General features: G+C 36.9%; 2 protein-coding genes across 2 annotated transcripts in view; both read right to left on the bottom strand.

Annotated features, from left to right (window-relative positions):
• LOC135216226 (diacylglycerol lipase-beta-like) overlaps positions 1 to 12690 on the bottom strand; it is a 62017-nt gene extending 49327 nt beyond the window's left edge. The window contains 3 exon segments of the mRNA XM_064251358.1: positions 3398 to 3610; positions 8400 to 8520; positions 12581 to 12690. Coding sequence (XP_064107428.1) covers positions 3398 to 3610; positions 8400 to 8494 — 308 coding nt within the window. The 5' untranslated portion in view covers positions 8495 to 8520; positions 12581 to 12690.
• LOC135216664 (uncharacterized) overlaps positions 1 to 22889 on the bottom strand; it is a 388956-nt gene that overhangs the window by 125798 nt on the left and 240269 nt on the right. The window lies entirely within an intron of this gene.

The raw sequence follows: 22889 nt of genomic DNA, 5'->3' as shown, positions 1-22889 counted from the left end.
AGAAAAAATGGTTAATGCACGATTAACGTATGTAATAACCAAAGAATCCATTTTAACACCAACACAATCTGGTTCAATAGCTGGCAGATCAACCCTAGATCCCTTAACACATTTAGAAGATCATATCAAAAAAGGCTTTGAACAAAAGAAATTAACAGTAGCTATATTTTTTGATATAGCATACGATACAACATGGAAACTTAACATCATGCAAAAACTCCACTCCAAGGGACTAAGAGGCCACTTACCAATATTTATTAAGAACTTCTTAACAAACGAACCGTTTTTCAATAAGAGTAGAAATAAAATTCTACTCAGTAACCATAAAACTGGAAGAAGGAATCCCTCAAGGTAGTGTCTTGAGCTGTACATTGTTTGCTTTAGCAATCAATGACATTACTATAAATTTACCAAGTGGTGTAAAAAACAGTTTATATGTTGATGACTTTGTCATTTACTATACGAGTAGTAATTTGAGACATGCTCAGAGAGTTCTCAGTACTGCCATTTCAAATATATGTAATTGGACAAATTCAGTTGGATTTAAATTGTCAACTAATAAAACAAAAGCAATCATCTTCTACAAAGACAAAAGATGGATGAGGAACCAAACAATTAAACTGCATCTTTATAGCACTGAAATACAATTTTGTACAAAAATCAAGTATCTAGGAGTAATATTTGATCAACATTTAAATAGGAAAGAGCACATCAAATACATTAAAGCCAAGGGCATCAAAGCCCTTGCCATATTAAAAAAGTTATCACACACTAATTGGGGAGCAAAGCGAGACATTTTATTAATGATATATAAGGCAACAGTCTTATCCATAATGGATTACTGCTGTCCAATATATTCATCCGCCTCAGAATCTGCATTAAAATCTCTCGATGCAGTGCACCATGAAGGCGTGCGATTGTGCACAGGAGCATTCCGATCATCCCCAACAAACTCACTTTTGGTGGAGGCAGGTGTTTTGCCCTTAAAACATCACCGTAATTTAATAACAATACAAAGAAGTCTTTCAATGCAAGCGGGATCGTCTCCTGCAGCTTACTGCTTCCAAAACTGTAATCAAGTAACAGCAGTTAATAGTACTAGCTCTTTCACAAAAAGAACTAGATACATAATGAACATACTATATGGATCCAATTTTCACCCACCAATGGAATTGCCACCACCATGGATTTTAAATCGAGTAAAGATATGTACCTCTCTGTCTTACCTAATCAAAAAGCAAATGACAAGTGCGGAAATGTACCGCCAACATGCTTTGGAGCACATTAGAAGAAAAGGCGACAAATTTATGGTATATACAGACGGCTCCAAAAAATAATGTTGGAGTAGGAGCATCTGCATATTCGAAAAATATGTCAATTAAAAAAAGCCTACCTTCAATATCATCAGTATTTACTGCTGAAGTCACAGCCATACAGAAGGCTCTAGCTATGATATCTGTTATTTTCAGTGACTCACGTAGCGCTATAGATGCAATAAGACAGTATAAACCAGGAAACCAAATAGTACAGGAAATTCAAATAAAAATTCATCAACTCCTCCAATCAGGAATACCAATGGAAATATGTTGGATCCCAGCACACGTGGGAATAAAAGGAAATGAATATGCAGACTCTGCTGCCAAATTAGCCTGCACTATCCCTCCAACAATTTCATATGCCGCCAGTGTCAGACTGGGTAAAATCTGTTAAAACATTGATTTACCAGGATTGGAAAGAAGAATGGGCCTCGGTGCCAACAACAAATAAACTTAAAAACATAAAAACTGAAGTGTATGCGTGGAGGACATCCTCACAGGAGGAAAGATCAAAAGAGGTGATCCTAGCAAGGCTCCGTATAGGACACAAGATTCTCACATGGTCACTTGATGTCAACACCACATGCTGACCAGTGAAATGTAACAGATGTCAAACACCCATGACAGTACAGCATTTGCTTGTTGAGTGCCCAAATTGGACCCAGCAAAGATCTATTTACCTGCGGAGTTCGGAAATGAAAAATATTCTTGCTGAAAGCAGGGATTTTTCAATTAATAAAATCATAAATTTTTAAAATAAAACGGGTTTTCTCAAATAAGTCTATTTTTTTTTTTTTTTTTCTCCTTCTCAGGATTGATCCCTGAGAACCAGCCCGAGAAGAGTCTACTTGAGACTCAGAGGTCTGGAAAAACTAACCCCTATTAATAATATTAATAATAATACACTTCAAAGCAAATATTGACAACTGACCCAACTAACAAGCTTTCTTCATGAAAAATTAGCTACAAACTGTTACCCTTCTCATCCCTAAATTATGATTACCAATGCAATTTTCTAGAGTTTCTCAAACAATTTTGCCCAATAACCTACAACCATATATACTACTGCATAATTTTCAAGTTACTGTATATTCATGAGAGAAAATTATAAACGCTACTCAATAAACTGAATATTCATATCCTTGCAAATCTGTAATTTTTAGAAAAAATTAAAAACTTTTAATCTCAATCAAAATTAAAATAATTGAATTAAAGCACCTTAATGTACAATAGAAAAAATTAAAAACTTTGAATTTCAATCAAAATTAAAATAATTGAATTAAAGCACCTTAATGTACAATAGAAAAAATTAAAAACTTTGAATCTCAATCAAAATTAAAATAATTGAATTAAAGCACCTTAATGTACAATACATTAGAAAAAAATATATATTTTATCACATGAGGGTCAACAAAGAGTGGTAATTAAGAACGAAGCACAGAACAGAACAATAATATGTATAGGGCATTACAGCATGAACAACTTGTCCATTAAGGCTTAATTTCTCCTTCCTTTGTTCTACACACTTCATGTCCAGTATAGCATTCCTCATTTTTACACATTTCATATACAGCCTATACCAATCATTCCAACAACAATATTTCATCTTTGCTTCTTCCAGATCTTTGAAATTTCAAGGCCACAGATCTTTCTGGCCATAATTCATTTTGATCTGTGCCACATTCTCTCAGTTTCTATTCCCTTTTAAAAAATTTTTCTTCACAGAAAAACCAAACATAACTGATATTTGGTAGTTAATTTGATGTCCCTCCCTTTCCCCAAAAAAATTTGGCACTGATGCAATAAGATGCAAAATTTGGTTTTTAAATTCCCATAAATTTTTACCACATACTGAATAGCACTTTGTTAAACCAAATGATGAATAAAATTTATTTATCCAATTTAGCAAAATATATAAAAAAAAATTACTTCACACTACTGAAGCTACAGACTTAATAACAAATCCTTATACCTATCTAAAAAAAACTTAATTCCTTTCCTTCCTATCAAAGATGCTTTTGCTCATTACCAAAGGCTACTTGGTCTACACTGAACAGCATTAAGCATGAAATATACTATACCTGATGACCAACAGGTCTGCTACACGTTTTCTTGGTTCTGTGTTCATTATAGTACCCCGGCTGCTGAATATGACCAATATAATTGTAACAATCAGCGTGACACCCAGCAGTACCATGGCACCCACCAAGAAGAGTCGTAAAAGATCACTCCCATGGGAGCATCGGCTGGTATCACTTTCATGGTGGATGAAGAGGGCAAGCACCAATCCAAGCCTGTTAATACAAAAGAAAATTTTATTGCAGTAAATGATTGGTATACAAGTCCCAATATTGAATGTTTACCTTCACATACATACTGTGTGGTATATATAGATATCTTTAAAAAATTCCATATACAGTGGTACCTAAGGATATGAAATTAATCCGTTCCAAGGCGGCCTTCGTAACCTGAGCTTTTCGTATCTTAAACCGCATTTTACAAGTAAATTGCCTAATTCGTTCCAAGCCCTACAAAAACACCCAAGTAAATTTTATAATAAATCTAAATTGACCAATAAACGATGAAATATAACAATTTGGACCATTCAATACCTAACACAACCTTTATTGTAGTACTTACCTGTAAATAACGTTTATTAGTGTACATGGTACAAGAAATACTTTACGTACATATGTATTAAAATGTGGAACCTAACCTTACCTTTCGAGTGAGGCGATCTCCGATAGTGGCGACAGAGGAGGACAAATGGCAGAAAACATGAACACTTAACTTTATGAAATACAGTGGTACCTCAACATAAAGGCTCAACTTACGAAAAACTCGAGATACGAAAGCAAATACGAAGATTTTTTTTGCTCTACATACGAAAATTGTTCAAGATACAAAAGGTTGTTGCTGTAAAGTCCCAAGATTCGCCTGGACCACCGATAACAATTTTAAACTCACACGCTGCCAACTTAGTAGACTCGCCACCATCCTCCCACTCTCCCATTGGTTCCTGATGCTAGTCTGCCATAAGATCCTGCTCTCCTATTGGTCAGCATCTCTCCCATGATCCCATCATGCATCGTACGTAGCGGCGTGCTTTTTCAGCCACTCGGCAGCATCATCGGTATCGTAAGCACGCGAATTCGTTCGTTCTATACGATTTCGTTTATTAACGTAAATTCGTTAGTGATTTCGTTGTAGTACTACTTTATCGTGTTGTGTGAGAACTTTACTTCATACGTATACGTACTACATAACTTAATTACGTACAGTATATACGTAGTCATGGGTCCCAAGAAAGTTGAAGTAAGAAAGAAGAGGATGCTTTCTTTGGAGACAAAAATGGAGATAATAAAAAAGTATGAAGCTGGCATGCAATTGAGTATGATCGCCAAGGAATATGGCCGAAATCCGTCAACAATAGGCACCATCCTTAAGCAGAAGGATGCCATTAAACAGCTACACCTTCCAAGGGCGTGACTATTTTGTCTAGCAAGAGGAGCCACGTGCACGACGAGATGGAGAGGCTGCTTCTTGTCTGGATAAAAGACAAAGAAATTGCTGGCGATACGATAACCGAGACTGCAATCTGCCAAAAGGCCAGCACTATTTTTGGCGATTTGATTGCCCAGGCCGAAGATGACGGAGGAGAAGGGACATCGACGCCAACCCCAGAGCTCAAGGCTTCTCCATGGGTTGGTTCGAAAAATTCCGTAACTGGACTGGCATCCAAACGGTGGTGCGGCATGGGGAGGCGGCCAGCTCGGACACAAAAGCGGCAGAAGCTTGGGCTGAGCCCAGAAATAGATTTTTCCTTCGTCAAATCCCTTTATTAAGACGTTCGACGAGATGACTATCAAGGAAGGCTACAGTTCTCAGCAAGTCTTTAACTGTGATGAGACTGGCCTTTTTTGGAAAAAAATGCCTCGTCGGACGTACATCACGCAGGAAGAGAAGAAGCTACCCGGGCATAAGCCTATGAAAGACAGGCTTATGCTCGCACTTTGTTCGAGAACGCCAGTGGGGATTGTCAAGGTGAAGCCCCATACTTGTCTATCATTCGGAGACTCCTTGAGCCTTCAAGGCCCACAAAGTGCTAAAGGAGAAGCTTCCAGTGATGTGGAGGGCTAATGCGAAAGCCTGGGTAACAAGACTTTTGTTCACGGAGTGGGTAAATCTGTGTTTCGGCCCAACAGTGAAGAAATTCTTGGAAGAGAAGCACCTCCCTCTGAAATGTCTGCTGTAGTTGGACAATGCCCTTGCTAACCCTCCTGGCCTCGAGGAAGATATCCTAGCGGAGTATTTGTTTATCAAGGTTCTTTATCTTCCGCCTAACACCACCCCTCTCCTCCAGCAAGTGATATCAAACTTCAAGAAGCTGTATGCGAAACATCTTTTCAAGAGATGTTTCGACATCACCGATACCACAAACATCACCTTGCATCAATTTTGGAAGGAGCATTTTGATGTTGTGATATGCATCCGACTCATCGATCAAGCTTGGCAGGAGGTTTTAAGGCAAACCTTGAATTCTTCATGGAGGAAACTCTGGCCTGATGCCGTATCCCCACGAGACTTGGAGGGATTCAACATGGGCGATGCTGGTGCTGCAGATTCAGGAACAGTTGACGATCCTGAAACTGTTTTGCAACCCGATCTTGACGAGATCGTTGCACTTGGCAAGTCCATGGGGCTAGTCGTCAACGAGGACGACATCAATGACCTCGAGGAGCACCAAGAGGAGCTTACGACGGATGACCTGAAGGAGTTGGAGGCCATGCAACATAACGTTCAAGAAGAGTTCTCTAGCAGCGGCGAGGAGGAGGAGGACGACCCTATGACAACAGCAGAAATTAAGGATGCTGTAGATGCTTTTCATAAGGTACAATCATTTGTAGAAAAGAGACACCCTGAAAAGGCTTACACTGGTCATATGCTTGTGCAGTTCGATGACGTTTGCCTGAGTCGTTTCAGGGGCATTTTGAAAAGCAGGCAGAAGCAATCTTCCTTGGATAGTTATTTTTTAAAGAGGCCTTTAGTACTAGCAGGAGTAAGCAAAAAGGAAGATCCAATTGACCCTACGAAAAAACAGAAAGTTGAAAGTGGTGAAAAAAAGGTAAAGTATAAAAAGAAAAAAAATGTAAAAATAAAAAAAACCAAAAAAAATTTAATTTCAAGTTTTTTGTAAAGTTAAGTGTTTCAGTTTTCTTAATGTGTTTCGTAAAGTTTAGTTTATGTTTCCTGACATTTTTTAATGTCTTTTATAAAGTTAAGTGTATGTACTATAAGAAGTTTTCTGCCGTTTGTCCTCCTCCTCTGTCGCCACTTTTGGAGATAGCCTCACTTGAAAGGTAAGGTTCCACATTTTACTACATACGTACGTACAGTATTTCTTGTATACCATGTTACACTAATACTACACTTTATTTACAGGTACGTACATATTAGTACTAGTACATATTAAGTTAGGTATTGAATGGTCCAAATTGTTGTAGTATTTCATTGTTTATTGGTCAATTTAGCTTTATTGTAAAATTTACTGGGGTGTTTTTGTAGGGCTTGGAATGGATTAGCCATTTTACATGTAAAATGCGGTTCAAGATACGAAAAGCTCATGACACGAAAGCCGCCTCGGTTATCGTATCGCCAGTGATTTCTTTGTCTTTTATCCAGACAAGAAGCAGCCTCTCCATCTCGTTGTGCACGTGGCTCCTCTTGCTAGACAAAATAGTCACACCCTTGGAAGGTGTAGCTGTTTTGATGGCATCCTTCTGCTTAAGGATGGTGCCTATTGTCGACGGATTTCGGCCATATTCCTTGGTGATCATACTCAATTGCATGCCAGCTTCATACTTTTTTATTATCTCCATTTTTGTCTCCAAAGAAAGCATCCTTTTCTTTCCTACTTCAACTTTCTTGGGACCCATGACTACGTATATACTATACGTAATTAAGTTATGTAGTACATATACGTATGTAATAAAGTTCTCACACAACACGATAAAGTAGTACCACAACGAAATCACTAACGAATTTACGTTAATAAACGAAATTGTATAGAACGAAATTCCGCATTCTTACGATACCGATGATGCCGCCGAGTAGCCAAAAAACCACGCCGCTACGTAGATGCATGATGGGATCATGGGAGAGATGCTGACCAATAGGAGAGTAGGATCTTATGGCGTGACAAAAAAAAAAATAGCATCAGGAACCAATTGGGAGAACGGGAGGATGGTGGCGAGTCTACTAAGTTGGCAGCGAGCGAGTTTTAAAATTGTTATCGGTGGTCCAGGCGAATCTTGGGACTTTACAGCAACAACCTTTAGTATCTTGAACAATTTTCGTATGTAGAGCAAAAAAAATCTTCGTATTTGCTTTCATATGTCGAGTTTTTCGTAAGTTGAGCTTTTCGTATATCGAGGTACCACTGTCCTCGCAATTACTCTAAATGGCACAGAAAAGTACGTACTGTAGTAACAGACAAATCTATCAAATGGAACCATGTATTAGTACTAATATAGAAAATAAGCCATGATGCTTCCAAATATATAAAAAGCTCTTAAAATGGCCTGTAACTGACTAAAAGATATTGCAAGCTTATTATGCTTGTCAAAGGTGAGAATTATCAAATCTTATTTAGGAGATAAAAGTCTTTTATAACTGCATGAATCATATAAAGTTTACGGTATATAAAGATTAGCACAGTATATGAAAGTATCATCTGGATTTCTCTATGTACCAAAATTGTTCTGAGATCCAAACCTACTTGGATGAGAACTAACCATGAGATGGGATTTGTGGATACGAAAGCACAAGAAAGATATGAGTAGTAGAGTTTCACAGAGGCCTTTGCTTCACATAATGGTAACTAGTACTCCACAGAATAACAGGTAGTCTAACTGATAATAACTACAACAGCATACGTATACCTATGTATATTGTAGAAAAGTTCAGCTAAGTCTTCTCTATACTACTAAGTTGCCTACCTTAATGAAAATGCCTTACTTCCTACAAATATTGAATTCTAACATTTAACTGTAACCTTTAAAACAAATTTCTCTTAATACTCACCATCCTGCACGGACCAATACTTCTATGATTCCTGGGATAACAAAATCATCACTCCCAATCCTCCATCGTTGTTGAAACACCACCAGCGCAGGCATCTTCCTTCAGGAGTGTATACATGTGTCTGTTGATAAATAATAACAGCTGTGAATTCCAAAGTCACCAAGGTGCATTATTTTGGTCTAACTAGTGAGATCATAACAAGCACCAAAAACAAGCATAGTATTTGAAACTGTATCATGATGATTTCATACAATACACTAATGCTTACCCAGAATAATATTGTATGTACAGTATTTTGATTTGATAAGCAAAAGTGGCAATAAATACACTCTTAGAGCCTAATTACTTGAGATATCTTAACTCCATATACTACGATGCTATATCATTTTCATATTCTTCTAAAACTTAAGTCACCACCAAGAAAATGATATTCTAAAACAATAAAAAAAAAATCTTTACCATCAATGTATATTACTTTAAAATACAGCATACGTAAAAACTACTCTAATCACTAAGGTATTTCATTTAAAATTTAGTAATGTTCACATCAAATATGGTTTAATTAATTTGTTTCCCTCTACCTACGATATACATGATCTATAGTAGTACGTATATATAAATGTGAATGTAACTAAACTTGTAAACTTGTATGTATGTAAATTTGTGCTCTATAGAAATCTGAACCACTAGAACAATCTTGACAAAATTTTGCATGCGCCCCTCATTTGACCAAAGGAAGGTTTTCGTGTAGGATTGAAACCCATGTCCTGCCTTCCAGGGTACCTTACTTACTGCAGGTCCTAGCAAAGACCCAGCCATGGGATAAAATTTTGGATTTGTGTGAAACAAGGAGTGTCGGGTATGTAGGTTCAGGCACTTTCATATCGCGTGAATGGGGCTCTGCAATGACGGCAGGCCAACGTGTCGACTTACTCAGTGTCACGCCGAGTAGAGCGACAGAAAAATTTTCCTGCATCTCCTATGAATTCTTTTGTCATGTAAAGTATGTGTGTACTATCATTGAAAATTCTTTTCTTTGCTCTGATTAATAATTCTGTCTAGAATATTTTTACAAACTGAATATCTTCACAGACTGAATGGGGATTTTTAAGGTAAAGGAAAGACGCAAACTGGTTATAAACTTTCGATCTCTTGCTGTCTGACACATCTTGTTACTATCTATAAGCCACATTTCTAGATAAGAGTACAAGCTTCCAAAAGTCCACTTGAACACTTATTTACAAAACACTCTATCAAAACATTTCTAACAAATTTCATCAAAAACCTCACTGCTTACTAGCTTTCAAAACTGGTGGCATCTGTTTGCTTTCTGGGAACTTTAGACTTGAAAGATATCAGTATTCATTCATGTTAAGCAAGTTCCTAGGATTTGACACGATCTGTTGTCAAAACAAAATCAGCATGCAACTACTACTTCCTACTAGCTGGATTGGTAGTCCTCCATATGGCTAAGGCTGAAGTTTCTACAATGGATTATCCTTCTTAAAACTACAATTTTGATTGAGCAGTCACCCAAAAAGAAACCATTGCATATAATTTAAAACTCAGTACTAGTATACACAATTTCATGTATATTGAAGCAGAATATTGTAAAAAATAAAAAAAATTAAAACTACACAAAATATTTAATAAGCCATTATTAGCTATCCATAATTTTTAGATACTGTCACAGTGTCTGTTGGGCGAATGAAAAGTTTACAAAACAACCCTCTACAAGAGAGTAAGACAGACTTTAACAGACCAAGCAGGGTTACTTTGAGACATACTAGATACCTCTAAAGCATCTACAAAAAGAAATGGTTCAACATCTCAATATCTAGTAAACTCTTTCTAGGTCTATAGTTTATCACCTCCACAAAAACTCAAATAATCTTTCAATATCCTAGTTGGCTATTTAATTTCAGAGGCCCAAACCAAACTAGGTAGTATAATATCTAGCTAGCTATGTTTGTAGTATCAGGTAGCAATTTTCAAAATTTCCAAATGTTTATTTCCTTGCCCAAATAGTAAAACAGAGAGCGAGAGAGAGAGAGAGAGGAAGAGAGAGAGAGAGAGAGAGAGAGAGAGAGAGAGAGAGAGAGAGAATGTATGATACAAAAGCTCTGTAGCCTTTTAAAGATTGAAAAGCCATGATACTTCAGGGCTAGGAAAGGTTAGGTTATGATCGATAGGTTAAACTGAAATAGTAGTAGTATAATTAAAATGCAATTGAAACTGATGAAGCAAAAAGATTGCTTTCGTTAAATCCTACTCCCTGTCATAATTTTACCAAATACTACTGCTTGAATTTGACGCACAACCCAATTCAAAATAGGCATAAACTCCTAAGAGATGAAAGTCTAACACTAGCTAGCCTAGTACCTATTTACTTTAGCTCCTCTTGAATATAGCACCGGGGTGTACCTGACTTTGCACTATTAATTCGAGTTATGTTAATTAGTACCCTGGGTATTATTTCAGTTTCAACCATTATGGGAAATCTATTATATTGATATTTTTCCCGAGTAAAGCACGTGATAACAAAACACTTCTTCTCAATACATTATTGTCGCTAATGCATACTTACAGAGAAAAAAAAAGATTAAGTTTTTTTTACCTCGAATTTTTCCTAAGTCGGGAGAGGTGTTTCCTCTACGGTAATGTTTACTTTTAATGAGCCCTCTAACTTACTTTCTTACGCAAACAAAAGCAGTTCCAGTTACTCATTATTGGCTGAGAGGTGTGACATCGTTATGACGTCATGGGTTTCATAACCAATTACGAATGACTTGAGTCGAAAACTAAGTTTCACTAGCATTTCAGCGGAGTAATACAGTTACCTGTCTAGTGTCCACTGGTATCCTTGTTTGACTGAATACTCGAATAATGAAGCAAAAAACGGCATTTTGTCTTCCTGTACCTATGGCAGAGGTAGTGGCTGGCCCTTCTGGCATTAATTTTGACAAACCTTCGATTTCCTACCGATTGTTTGCAGTGCAATGTGGTCGTCGGGTACCTGGCCACTTCCTACTTTAAGTTGCATGTCAGGGAACCTTGCAACGGCTTCACGTTTTCCCTCAAAGCACCAGCACATTTTTTTATCAACCAACAGTTTAAGGTAAGCTGCATTAATTTATAGAGTATATTATAATGGTGGTAGTATAACGATGTATACAGCAGTACCATCACTTTGGATTTGGTTTGATGGATGTTAGGTAGTGGCCTTAAGGGGGGTCGCAGGGGGCGGAGCCCCCCCCGCTAGGCCTAGGTAGGGGTACAGGGCCCTAGGTAAGGTTGGTGGTTGTATTAGGTTTCGGTAGTGCCCCGAAAATCACTGTGGCCTTAAGGGGGGGTCCGCAGGGGGCGGAGCCCCCGCTAGGCCTAGGTAGGGTACAGGCCCCTAGGTTAGGTTAGGTGGGTTTGTTAGGTTCTGTGGTGCCCTGAAAATTACTGTGGCTTTAAGGGGGGGTCGCTGGGGGCCCTACCCCCCTCCCCCGGTAGGCCTAGTTAGGGGTATGGGGGAGGGGTGCTGGAACATTAATTATTCATTTATTGCAAATATCATTCAATGCCCCAACACCCTCCCCCCCTTCCCCCACCCAAAACCCCGGTTCCCAAAGGGTGTCCCCCATAATTGGTGGGATGAACTAGGGTATACATAGTAAATCTCTAAATCGGTTGGTTTGCAGTCAAAATAAACGTTAAATTCATTGAAACCACACTATTTCTGATGCAACAAATATATTTTTATTGCATTTTTCCAAATTTGGCTGAAACTAAAAATTTACCGTACCCTGAAGTAGGCTAAGGGCAGTCTGGCCACAATAGCCTACAGTTCCGCAAAAGGCTAACTTTTTGCTACCTAAGGCCAAGACTATAGTATTAGCGTTCTCCTCTTGGTCCGGACACGAAATTACAACGAAATACGAATGTAAACTGTGAAATCAATCACTCTAAATTAATTACTCTAATATTGCTTTACCAACGGATAGCCCAACTGTGTTACGATTTCCTTGAAAGCCACCTAAAGTAGGTAGTAATCATCGTAACTCGGGATACTAGACTAGGATACCTAAAAATGTCATCGGTCTTCAGTCATCAGCATTGCCTATTTTAAGCACTGCATGGATCCCTGCTATCTTAAAAACGAAAAAAATAATGTCAACAAATGCTCAACGTACGTGAAAATACCTGAAACTTTCCTGGGTAGTCTGTGATACGGAGGTTACAGTATATTTTTCAGCTGTGGTGGTACAGCCTACTTGACACATAGATATCCAGTTGTTCTACTGAAGGTATGAAGAAGAAGAAGCTCGAGAAAGTTTCGTAGACATGAGCGGTACTTGAGAGTGTTCATTATTTATGGTTCTTATCGGTAGCCATTTTCCTAAGTGACCTTTATGAATTTGCATGATAATATTATTTTACTTTGATACCATAACTCGATATTGGGATTTTGATGCGGCGCTCTTCCAGTCTCCTTAATATGCTTAACAGGAAACTCATCCTCAAAGCTACCGTCTTTGTTCATGTTTTAACAGAAAATATCATGGGCCTGGTACAGTACTAAACATGACAATCGTGGGAGTGGTTGATGTATTAAAATAAATATTTACCATTTGCATGCGTCTCCACTTTGAAACACATCGTCACAACAGAATTCAGTAGTGATCTCAATCATGCTACTTTAGGAAGATATTAAAACCTATGTAAGATGAAATCTCAAGATTCAGATCAATATTAACGAATTCTACATGAAGCACCCATAGATATAGAGACCTCTCTACATCTATGGGAGCACCAATGGGTGACATTGATGTTTCTTTTGCTATCCAGACATTTTGCATTTGAGGCATTTACGATTATACACATAAAAAGTATCGAACAAATTAACTTCATTCACAAACAGTATTATGGCTCCCCTATGTGTTTTTTATATTTACCTGATTATAATTTCAATTAACTTACCTGACAGCGTTTTTATATTAACTTCAACACACCCATTGTCATACGTTGAATAATGAAAAAGGAAACAAAATATAATCTATTACCTCCTCTTTTACTGGAAAGAAGAAATTATATATTAACATTAAGAGGAACGGAAAAAAGTGGCCTTAAATTTCCGAATACCGCAAAATGCACACTGTCTGATGATTACGTTATGTTCAGATTAAACAATTTATAATTTGTAACATTCAGAGGAAACTTTTCATACTTGTCAGACAAGTACAAATAACAAAACAAAAACAAAGAACTTATACCATTAGCACAATGGAAATATCCCTTCACTCTTTCCGGTACCAACAATCTAAACTAGAGACAAATGAACAGACAAAAACCTCCATTACAGATTTATCACTTATTTTCCACTTCTTACAAATGCTGCCTATTTTGGGATCTTATAACATATAGACAATTTAGCTGAATTCGAAGAGGAAAGAAAAAACGCAATTATTCACAGACACTCTTAATATAGCAAAAAGAGAAAAGTTCAAATATAAAAGGCTTTCGTACTTTGTGATTGGCTACTTTGCCATAATCCAGTTCAAAAGAGCAAATATGTTGATTTTCCCATTTGTATCATTAAGTTTAGTAAAAATTAAAGCAATATATGAAACATCTGACTCTAAATTTTAGGGCTCTCTCTCTCTCTCTCTCTCTCTCTCTCTCTCTCTCTCTCTCAGCATTGGCTTTTCTGTGTAGGATTCGTCCGGATAATGTTAAAATCTAGTTCATGTGCGGTCATAATTCTCTATAATAATGTAAGTCGGACATATCTTTCAAGATACATTCTCTTGCCTCGCATAAGTATATCCCTTAATATTTGCCTTCATACATACACACGCAAACTGTGTGTGTGTGTGTGTGTGTGTGTGTGGGTATATATATATATATATCTAGATATATATATATATATATATATGTATGTATGTATATGCATATAATATATATATATATATATATATATATATATATATATATATATATATATATATAATCGTGTGTTGTGTGTAAACGTGTGTACATTTGGGTGCGTGCGTGTGTAGTAGTGTGTGTACGTTTGCCTGTCTGTGCACGTTCATGAGAGCCTTGTGCTATGAACTTGCGAAGATGGTCATCGATGAGGTGCACGTTATAACATACCCCCAAAGAAGAGTATCCTATCTAATACAATACGTAAGTCTACACTTAAGTCCGCTAATGTTGAAATTTGGAAACACCGCCTAAAAAAAAATGGTTAACGAAGTTGTTGGTACATTCAGTCGTTGCAGCATCTTAGGCTTCCATGGTCAGGTCGAATTTCAAATAGGAGGTGAGTTTCTTACGTATAAGTAGGATACGTAAATGTGTAAACATCTGATATCAAAGAGGCCATAACCTATAGCACTCCATAGGGGCAACAAGCATAGACGGTCAGGGTAAAAAAGGCTATACTTGTCATTGAAACGAGGATATGTTGAAAGACCTTGTTATTAAAGGGCAAAAGTGACGGCTACAGAAGTTTCCACAGCATAGCATTTGCTTATCATCAAATGAAAGAGGGAATCACCGGCGATCATTGCAAATTTCACTTCAAATTTACGCGGACATAATTTCCGCGTAGCTGAGTCAAGTGCCGTATCTTTAAAACATTAAAAGGTAAATAAAATAGCACTCCAATCATACTTTACCAAATACAAAATTCGTTCTAGATATGAGGGTAAAAATCAACACATCGCCGCATGTGTGCTGCAATTAACCATTTGTTTATTTGGCTGACTTTGCCAACACGCTCTCAAATTTGCTAGTTGAAACTATTGTCTAGTTTCTCATTTCTCCAGTTATATACGGATAGCCAATTCGGAGCGATAAATAAGATATTCCGTGTTCATAGACCTTTTCCCCGACAAGAAAATTCATACATGATTTATCTATGGGTCAATGAAAATCAAAATTCAATTCCGAGGAGAGAGAGAGAGAGAGAGAGAGAGAGAGAGAGAGAGAGAGAGAGAGAGAGAGAGAGAGAGAGTTAAAAAACCCGGATTTCGACTCATTTCATAAAATACAAGACAAGCAAAACTCTACTCTAAAGTTAAGAAAGAAATATTGGTCCCAACACGCTTAAGAATTTTCGTGCTTCAGCCTAAGTTCGGAGCTAATGAGATTTTCGAAGGAAGACAAATTCAATTAAACCACACGGGTGGGTCACACGACTTACAGAGTTCCCTGGCGCCCTGATTCATAGTTGAATACTATTATCGTTAGAGAGCACCGAGTTCCGTAAACACTGTGGGGAACTGATCGCTCGTCTATAATTGGCGATAGTCACCAGAAACCTTTTATATTTTCATTTCGTTTCAGTGAACTGTGTATGTATATGCAATATATATATATATATATATATATATATATATATATATATATATATATATATATATATATATACATATGCTGAGTCGACTAGCGGGCAGCAAGCTATTTAAACACTGTGCACTTGCTGCGTACACTTGCTGCTAATGTAATTCTAGTACTCACCGCTGAGCCAGGAACACACACACATACACACACACACATACACGCACACGAGCTGCAGAGACAGGAAACGTTTAAAAAGGACATGACAGCATTATTAAGTTCTTTCGTGTATTAACACATTTCATGTGCGTGCCCAATGATGTGTTAAGCGTACGTAAGTATATCAGTATTCAGTCGTTTCTTATCATTTACCATGGCTTCGGATCATATCACGTGCGTATTGTGGACTTTTAACCACACACACACACACACACAAGAAACAATTCAGTAAAAATTGCAAGAGGTAGGGTAGTTAGATTTATTCATTGTGCATGTAGTACTATAGGTGTGTATAGCTTAATTTACTTAAAAGACATTAAATTTGAATAATTCACTCGTTGAATAATAATCCTGACATTAGCTTGTAATATTTATCGAGATACTGTTGTTTGAACCGGCACAATAAACAAATCGAATGCGGATCTTGACCACAGTCCCCGAAACGGTAAGTACGGTTAAGTGGCAGGGCCGTCATAGCCTGTAGAAGAAGGGCTTATGAAGTTATGAAACCGTGAGTGGCGGAAATGTCGAGCAAAGGGGCTGTGACGTCATTTCCCATGAAACCTTGGTTTTCTTCGCTGTTGCTCTCGTCTGGTCCATTGCTCTTGCATGTGAAATCGAGAAAAGAGTATCGTATTGCGAAAGTAAATATGCTTCCGCAAGGCTACATGAAACGACCCGGACACGATGGCTGAATTAATTTGTCGATCTTATTGATATTACATACGCATGTGCACATAATTTACTCTGTAAGTTTGTACATAAGCTGATATTGTACACCGGACACGCTCACGCACTGACATAGCCTACAGAAACTCACGACTTACGTTACGCGTTAGATACCCGAAGGGTTATAGTCGCATGAATGGTGCGGTTTGAAAGAGACCTTTTGTATCGCAATAACTCCCTACGGCTGCAGAGGTGGCATTCATTCCTATTTGAAGATGACCTAACCAACACCTTTCTTTGCTTTCCTTTGTATTAGTTCGGTAATGTGTTCCCCATAAGATTCCACATTACGAATACACACATTTGTCTATATATACATTTTAATGGGTGTTCAGACTATAAGTGATAGAATTTAGCTACTCCAAAGAAAACAGTTTCTCATCATTACACATTACATCGTGTCTGCTAGCGAAGAACGAAACCCTTTTGGAGTGATGCAACAGCTTCCCTCTGCTGCTTCTTAAAACCTCCTTAAAAGACTTATCATAATCAGATTACTAAGCTGACCTATTCACCCCAACCGCCGTAATGCTTGTTTACTTTATTATCGTCGTAATTTGACGCTCAGGGTGGCTCAGTGTGGATTCATGTTATTATTCTTCATTTTAAAATTATCTTAGACTCATTCTCCTTAATTCCGACTTGACCATGCTAATCTCGATTGTTTCGAAGCTACAATACTGCAACATTGAAAATTCAACCGGGCCAAAAGTATTGGAAGTTGTAAGGGCCCCACGCATGTCACTGCAATCCGCTCCCCCGAGAAGATCAAAAGAATTGCCTTCGGACCGGCAATTAAACCAACTGAATGGGTCGTCTCCATTTGTTTTTCTTCCTTTCATTCTTTCTCTTCAATTTACCTCGGGTTAAGTTCTAGCGCACCCGGGCCAGGAAGAGTCTCTCCGTCCAAAAAGTTAATAATTTCAAATATTTTCAAAGTAAAATATAGCGACTCTGCTGAAACCTGAGTGGAATATTAAAGAATGACTATCCACTGAAATATGTGTGTGGACTGAGGACAACCCTTTGCACTTCGTCATTGCTCTCAGAAGATTAAATAAACAAGCCCTCTATAATAGTCGATTTCCTTTCATCCGTCCCTCGTGACCAAACCATCACACACGACTAGCTTATCCTACTCCTACTGGTTCGTAGTTTTCAGCTTCATGTAATCTCTTCCTCGACTTTGCACGCGATCATAGATAATAAACTCTCTCGAACATATTTTCAATAAACATTAAATGTGCTGCCTTCGACATTCCTAAACTATGACTATGTACACAATCACACGAAATTATGAATGATTTTCAATCGCAAAACTACCCACAACGAGAGAATTTGACAAAAATGTCCACGTTGATAACGAACTAAAGTTACAGGATCGAAGGCAATTCGATACAATATCACACGCACGCACGTATAATATGGACTATAGCTACATACATACAAATGCAGGAGTATACGAGTTTACGTATATGTCCGTGTGATTAAGAAGTAAGACTATATATCTGCATTGTAAAACTTTCGGCAATTTGTAAGGCAGTCATACATCATAACGTACTTGTATGGTAAACAAACAGTTACAGACGCGCAGTTGATAAGTCTAAAAATAAGCACATAACATTTCGGCTATCAGCTAGCGGTGGTCAACTGACAGCTGAGGAGACAGTCTGCATTTGACTATTCAACTGTTTGAAATATCGATCAGTCTTTGCAAATTGAACAAAAGAGAATGGTAATCTTCAGCTTCCATATACAGTACCGGTTTAAACGGTTTAAGCCTGAACAAAGCGTAACTATAATGTCCTAAAAAAGTTCCTTTGTCTGGTTTCATATACGTGGGCCTATTTGATTCATTCAAACGATACTACTTTTTAATTGAAACAGAGGGCATAACATCGAAGTGGACGTTATTATTCATCTTCTTAGAGTTGAGGAGGATGACATTTAAATACATGACAAATGCGATAATAAAATGATAAACTCAAATGTCGGACAAAGGAAGGATAACGAATATCTAGCGCAACTGTTTCTCTCTGACGGCCACAAAATTATATGTTTGTACCACGGTCTAGAGAGAAGACCTTCCGGATTTTATGAACATGCATGCAGTCACATTTGGACTTTACTAGGTAAACTATTATTAGTATTATTATTAATCCACTCTTCGACAAACCCTTTAAGGTGTCAAATAAAAGATACTAAGATTACATTGTTTTCCCTGTCTCACAATGACAAACCTTCTGATACACACACAAAACTTATTGCATACTAAGGTGTTTTTGTAATCGTGTTATATACCTCAACTTCAGACAGAGAGAGAGAGAGAAGAGAGAGAGAGAGAGAGAGAGAGAGAGAGAGAGAGGTTGTAATCATTTGAAAGTGATCGTCATGGGCGTCAGGGGGCGCTTTTTACCGTCTTTGTTCACTTACATTAAACATGCACCACCACACACCACACACACCACACACACACACACACACACACACACACACATATATATATATATATATATATATATATATATATATATATATATATATATATATATAGATATAACGTCAACAGACATCATCCATACCTGCTTCAAGGTTCCTGCGCAGCCTGACCTCCACGACGGAATTCAACTGATTTTGGGAGCCAAAGGCACTAGGACTCATCAAGGCTGTTTGAGCGAATCAAGAGAATGTCATTGCAAGAGGCAGAAGAAAATGTTTCCTGACATGCAATTCGCTACCAGGGATACTTGAGGAGATTTTCATTCCTCTCGCACTCAGGGCTCTCACACTAATGCAGCCGCTCTCCATCATAACGACAACAGGTCTGGAATGTTCAGAATTGTTTTAATTTCGCGCGCGGAGAAACGTATAGGTCGGGAAATAGTTAGAATTATTTTAATTTCGCGCGTGGGGAACGTATAGGTCGGGAAATAGTTAGAATTATTTTAATTTCGCGCGTGATGAACGCAAACAAAATAGGTCTAGAGATATTTAGAATTGTTTTAATTGCGCGCCTGGGAACGTAAAAAAAAAGCAGGTCTGGAAATATTCAGAATTGTTTTAATTTCACGAGTGGGAAGCGTAATAAAGAACAGATCCGTAAATATATAAATATTTTTAATTTCGCGTGTGGGAAATGTAATAATAAAAACATATCTGGAAATATATAAATATTTGTTATTTCGCGTGTGATGAAACTATTAAAAAAAACAGGTCTGAAAATATTTTATATTGTTTTAATTTCGCGAAACATGGAGAATAGTTTTAATTCTGCGTGTGATGAACGTATTAAAAACGGGTCTGGAAATATTTAGATCTGGTTTAATTTCGCGTGTGGGGAACGTAATAAAGAAAAAGGGGAAAAAAAAAGGTCCGGTGGAACATAATCAAAAATAGGTCTGGAAATATTGGTAATAGTTTTAATTTCGCGCATGGGGTACGTGATAATATTTCTTTTTAAGTGAAGATCACTGTACATCACGAATTATTTCTATGATGCAATTGGCAAACAAAGTCAGATTGTTCACTTGAAGTTGGTAATCCTACTAATTTTACCAGCGGTCATTATAGTAGGAAATAATGTGTCATACTTACATGGTGCATGAGTGAGAATAATAAAAGATGAATAATTCACAATTCACTTTCCATGACGCACATCTTATATATATATATATATATATATATATAATATATATATATATATATATATATATATATTATATATATATATATATAATATATACATTAATTTTTTTCACAGAGGTCTCATTATATGAGGATTCACAGAGGGTTATATATACATATATATATATATATATATATATAATATATATATATATATATATATAATATATATATATATATATATATATATATATATATGCAAAAGAAATGACTTGAACCGAGCGCTTTCATGTATTTCTACACCTCATCAGGGTTCAGGATACATACACCTCATCAGGGTTCAGGTGTAAGTGACAAGGAAACAAATACAGAGTCACGAGAAGACGTCGTGGCAAGACAAATGATGCTAAAAAACACATCTGGAAATATATATAGTTGTCATTTTCGGCGTGTGATGAACGTATTAAAAAAACACTGTCTGGAAATTTTATATTGTTTTCATTTCGTGAGTGGGAACGTTTAATTTAAAAAAAAAACAGACTAGGAAACATGGAGAGTAGTTTTAATTTTTCGTGTGATGAACGTATTAAAAACAGGTCTTGAAATATTTAGATCTGGTTTAATTTCGCGTGTGGGGAACGTAATAAAGAAAAAGGAAAAAAAAAAAAAAGGTCTGGGAAAATCTTAAAATAGTTTTCATTTAACCCGGTGGAACATAATCAAAAGTAGGTCTGGAAATATTGGGAATAGTTTTAATTTCGCGAAAACAAATGGGATACGTGATAATATTTCTTTTTAAGTGAAGATCACTGTACATCACAATTTATTTCTATGATTGCAATTGGCAAACAAAGTCAGATTGTTCACTTGAGTTGGTAATCTAAAATTTTTACCAGTGCTCTTATAGTAGGAAATAATGTGTCCTACATACATGGTGCATGAGTGAGAATAAAGGCGCTGTCACACTTGCGAAATTTTCGTCGACTTTTTCTGAGTTTGTCGTCGACTTTCCAAAGCATTCGACGTCATTCCGTACTCTGGTTGTCACACATGACACATGACCTTCTCCATGCCGTGGATGTCGTCGTCAAAACGTAAACAAACCATCTGAGCTGTGACTTCCCGGGAATGATAAAACAATTAATGCTTTATAACACAAAGCAACTAGTGGGTCGTGCTTGCATGTGTTTAATATGCTGCATAGAATTTAAAAAAAATCTTTGGGTTCGGTCCTGGTTAGAAAGACTTGAAAAGTTTTATTTTAAAAAATAAGCTAGGGCTAGTCTAGATAGGCTATTCGTAACCTTGTTTACACAACCCAGTCAGACTGTATTATAAATTAAGCTAAAGAAACTGCAATTTTTTTTTTAAAGATTTGCGTTTATATTATTTGCTAATGCAAAAAAAAAAAAAAAAAAAAAAAAAAGTGGGAGCAGACCTAGGCCATATAACAATCTAATATTCACGATAGGCTATAGCATGTTTATCTGTATAAAGATCAGCAAGTTCAGGAAAGTTTTCCTTGAGTCGCATGGCGATCTCTTGGTAATTTTTTCCATTTAAGACCCTTTTTCATGAAAACTATCCAATGCTTATGATAGTTTCTCCCCCACATCTTCAACCAAAAACTGTTTTGGCAATCTTGTCCACTGTACCAAGAACTCCATCTTGCATCGAATGGGACATGAAAAAGTCGAGTCAAATTCAAAAGTCAACGGAAATTTCGCTAGTGTGACAGCGCCATAATAAAAGTTGAATAATTCAATAATTCACTTTCCATGACGCACATCTTATGTAAGTATTATATATATATATATATATATATATATATATATATATAGATATATATGTGTGTGTGTGTGTGTGTGTGTGTGTGTGTGTGTGTGTGTGTGTGTGTGGTGTGTGCAAAAGAAATTACTTGAACCGGGCGCTTTCATGTATTTCTACACCTCATCAGGATTCACGTATACAAGTGCCAAGAAAACAGATACAGAGTCACAAGAACACTTCGTACCAGACAAATGATGCTAAAAAACAAACAACGCTAACATCTACCGGACAGTCCTTAATACTTTAATAGCCCTACTTGTTTTAGAATACCCTTCGTTAAAATCTCATCAACTTTATACAAGCCTAGGCTGATATTCAATAACTTATCACAGTCTTGTTTAACTATACAGGATTCTATTAAATTTCTTTTCACTAAATCTTTGCAAAAACATAATTTCCTTTGAGTCTGTCCAGTTTAATACCATGATTACTATTATTCATGTGTACAAATAATCCATTTGACATATTACCAGTTAATTCTTACATTATATTTGTGTTGTTTTAATCGAACTGCTAATGTCTTTCCATTTTGTCCTACGTAGGTTTTATTACAATTTTTACACGGAATCTTATAAATACATCCTGTTCCATTTCCAGGTGAATTTCTTATCCAACAAAGTTTCTAATAGTTCTAGCGTTTTGAACACAACATTAATACCTAGTGGCTTGACTTGTCTCGGGATGTTATTGAAGCAAGTATAAAAAGAAAGCACTAAAAGATTTTGTTTCGAACTTTTCAGTTTTTGTCAATCC

This window comes from Macrobrachium nipponense, chromosome 6 (assembly GCF_015104395.2).
Source record: "Macrobrachium nipponense isolate FS-2020 chromosome 6, ASM1510439v2, whole genome shotgun sequence".
Lineage (NCBI taxonomy): Eukaryota > Metazoa > Arthropoda > Malacostraca > Decapoda > Palaemonidae > Macrobrachium > Macrobrachium nipponense.
This window is presented reverse-complemented; position numbering and strand designations above follow the sequence as displayed.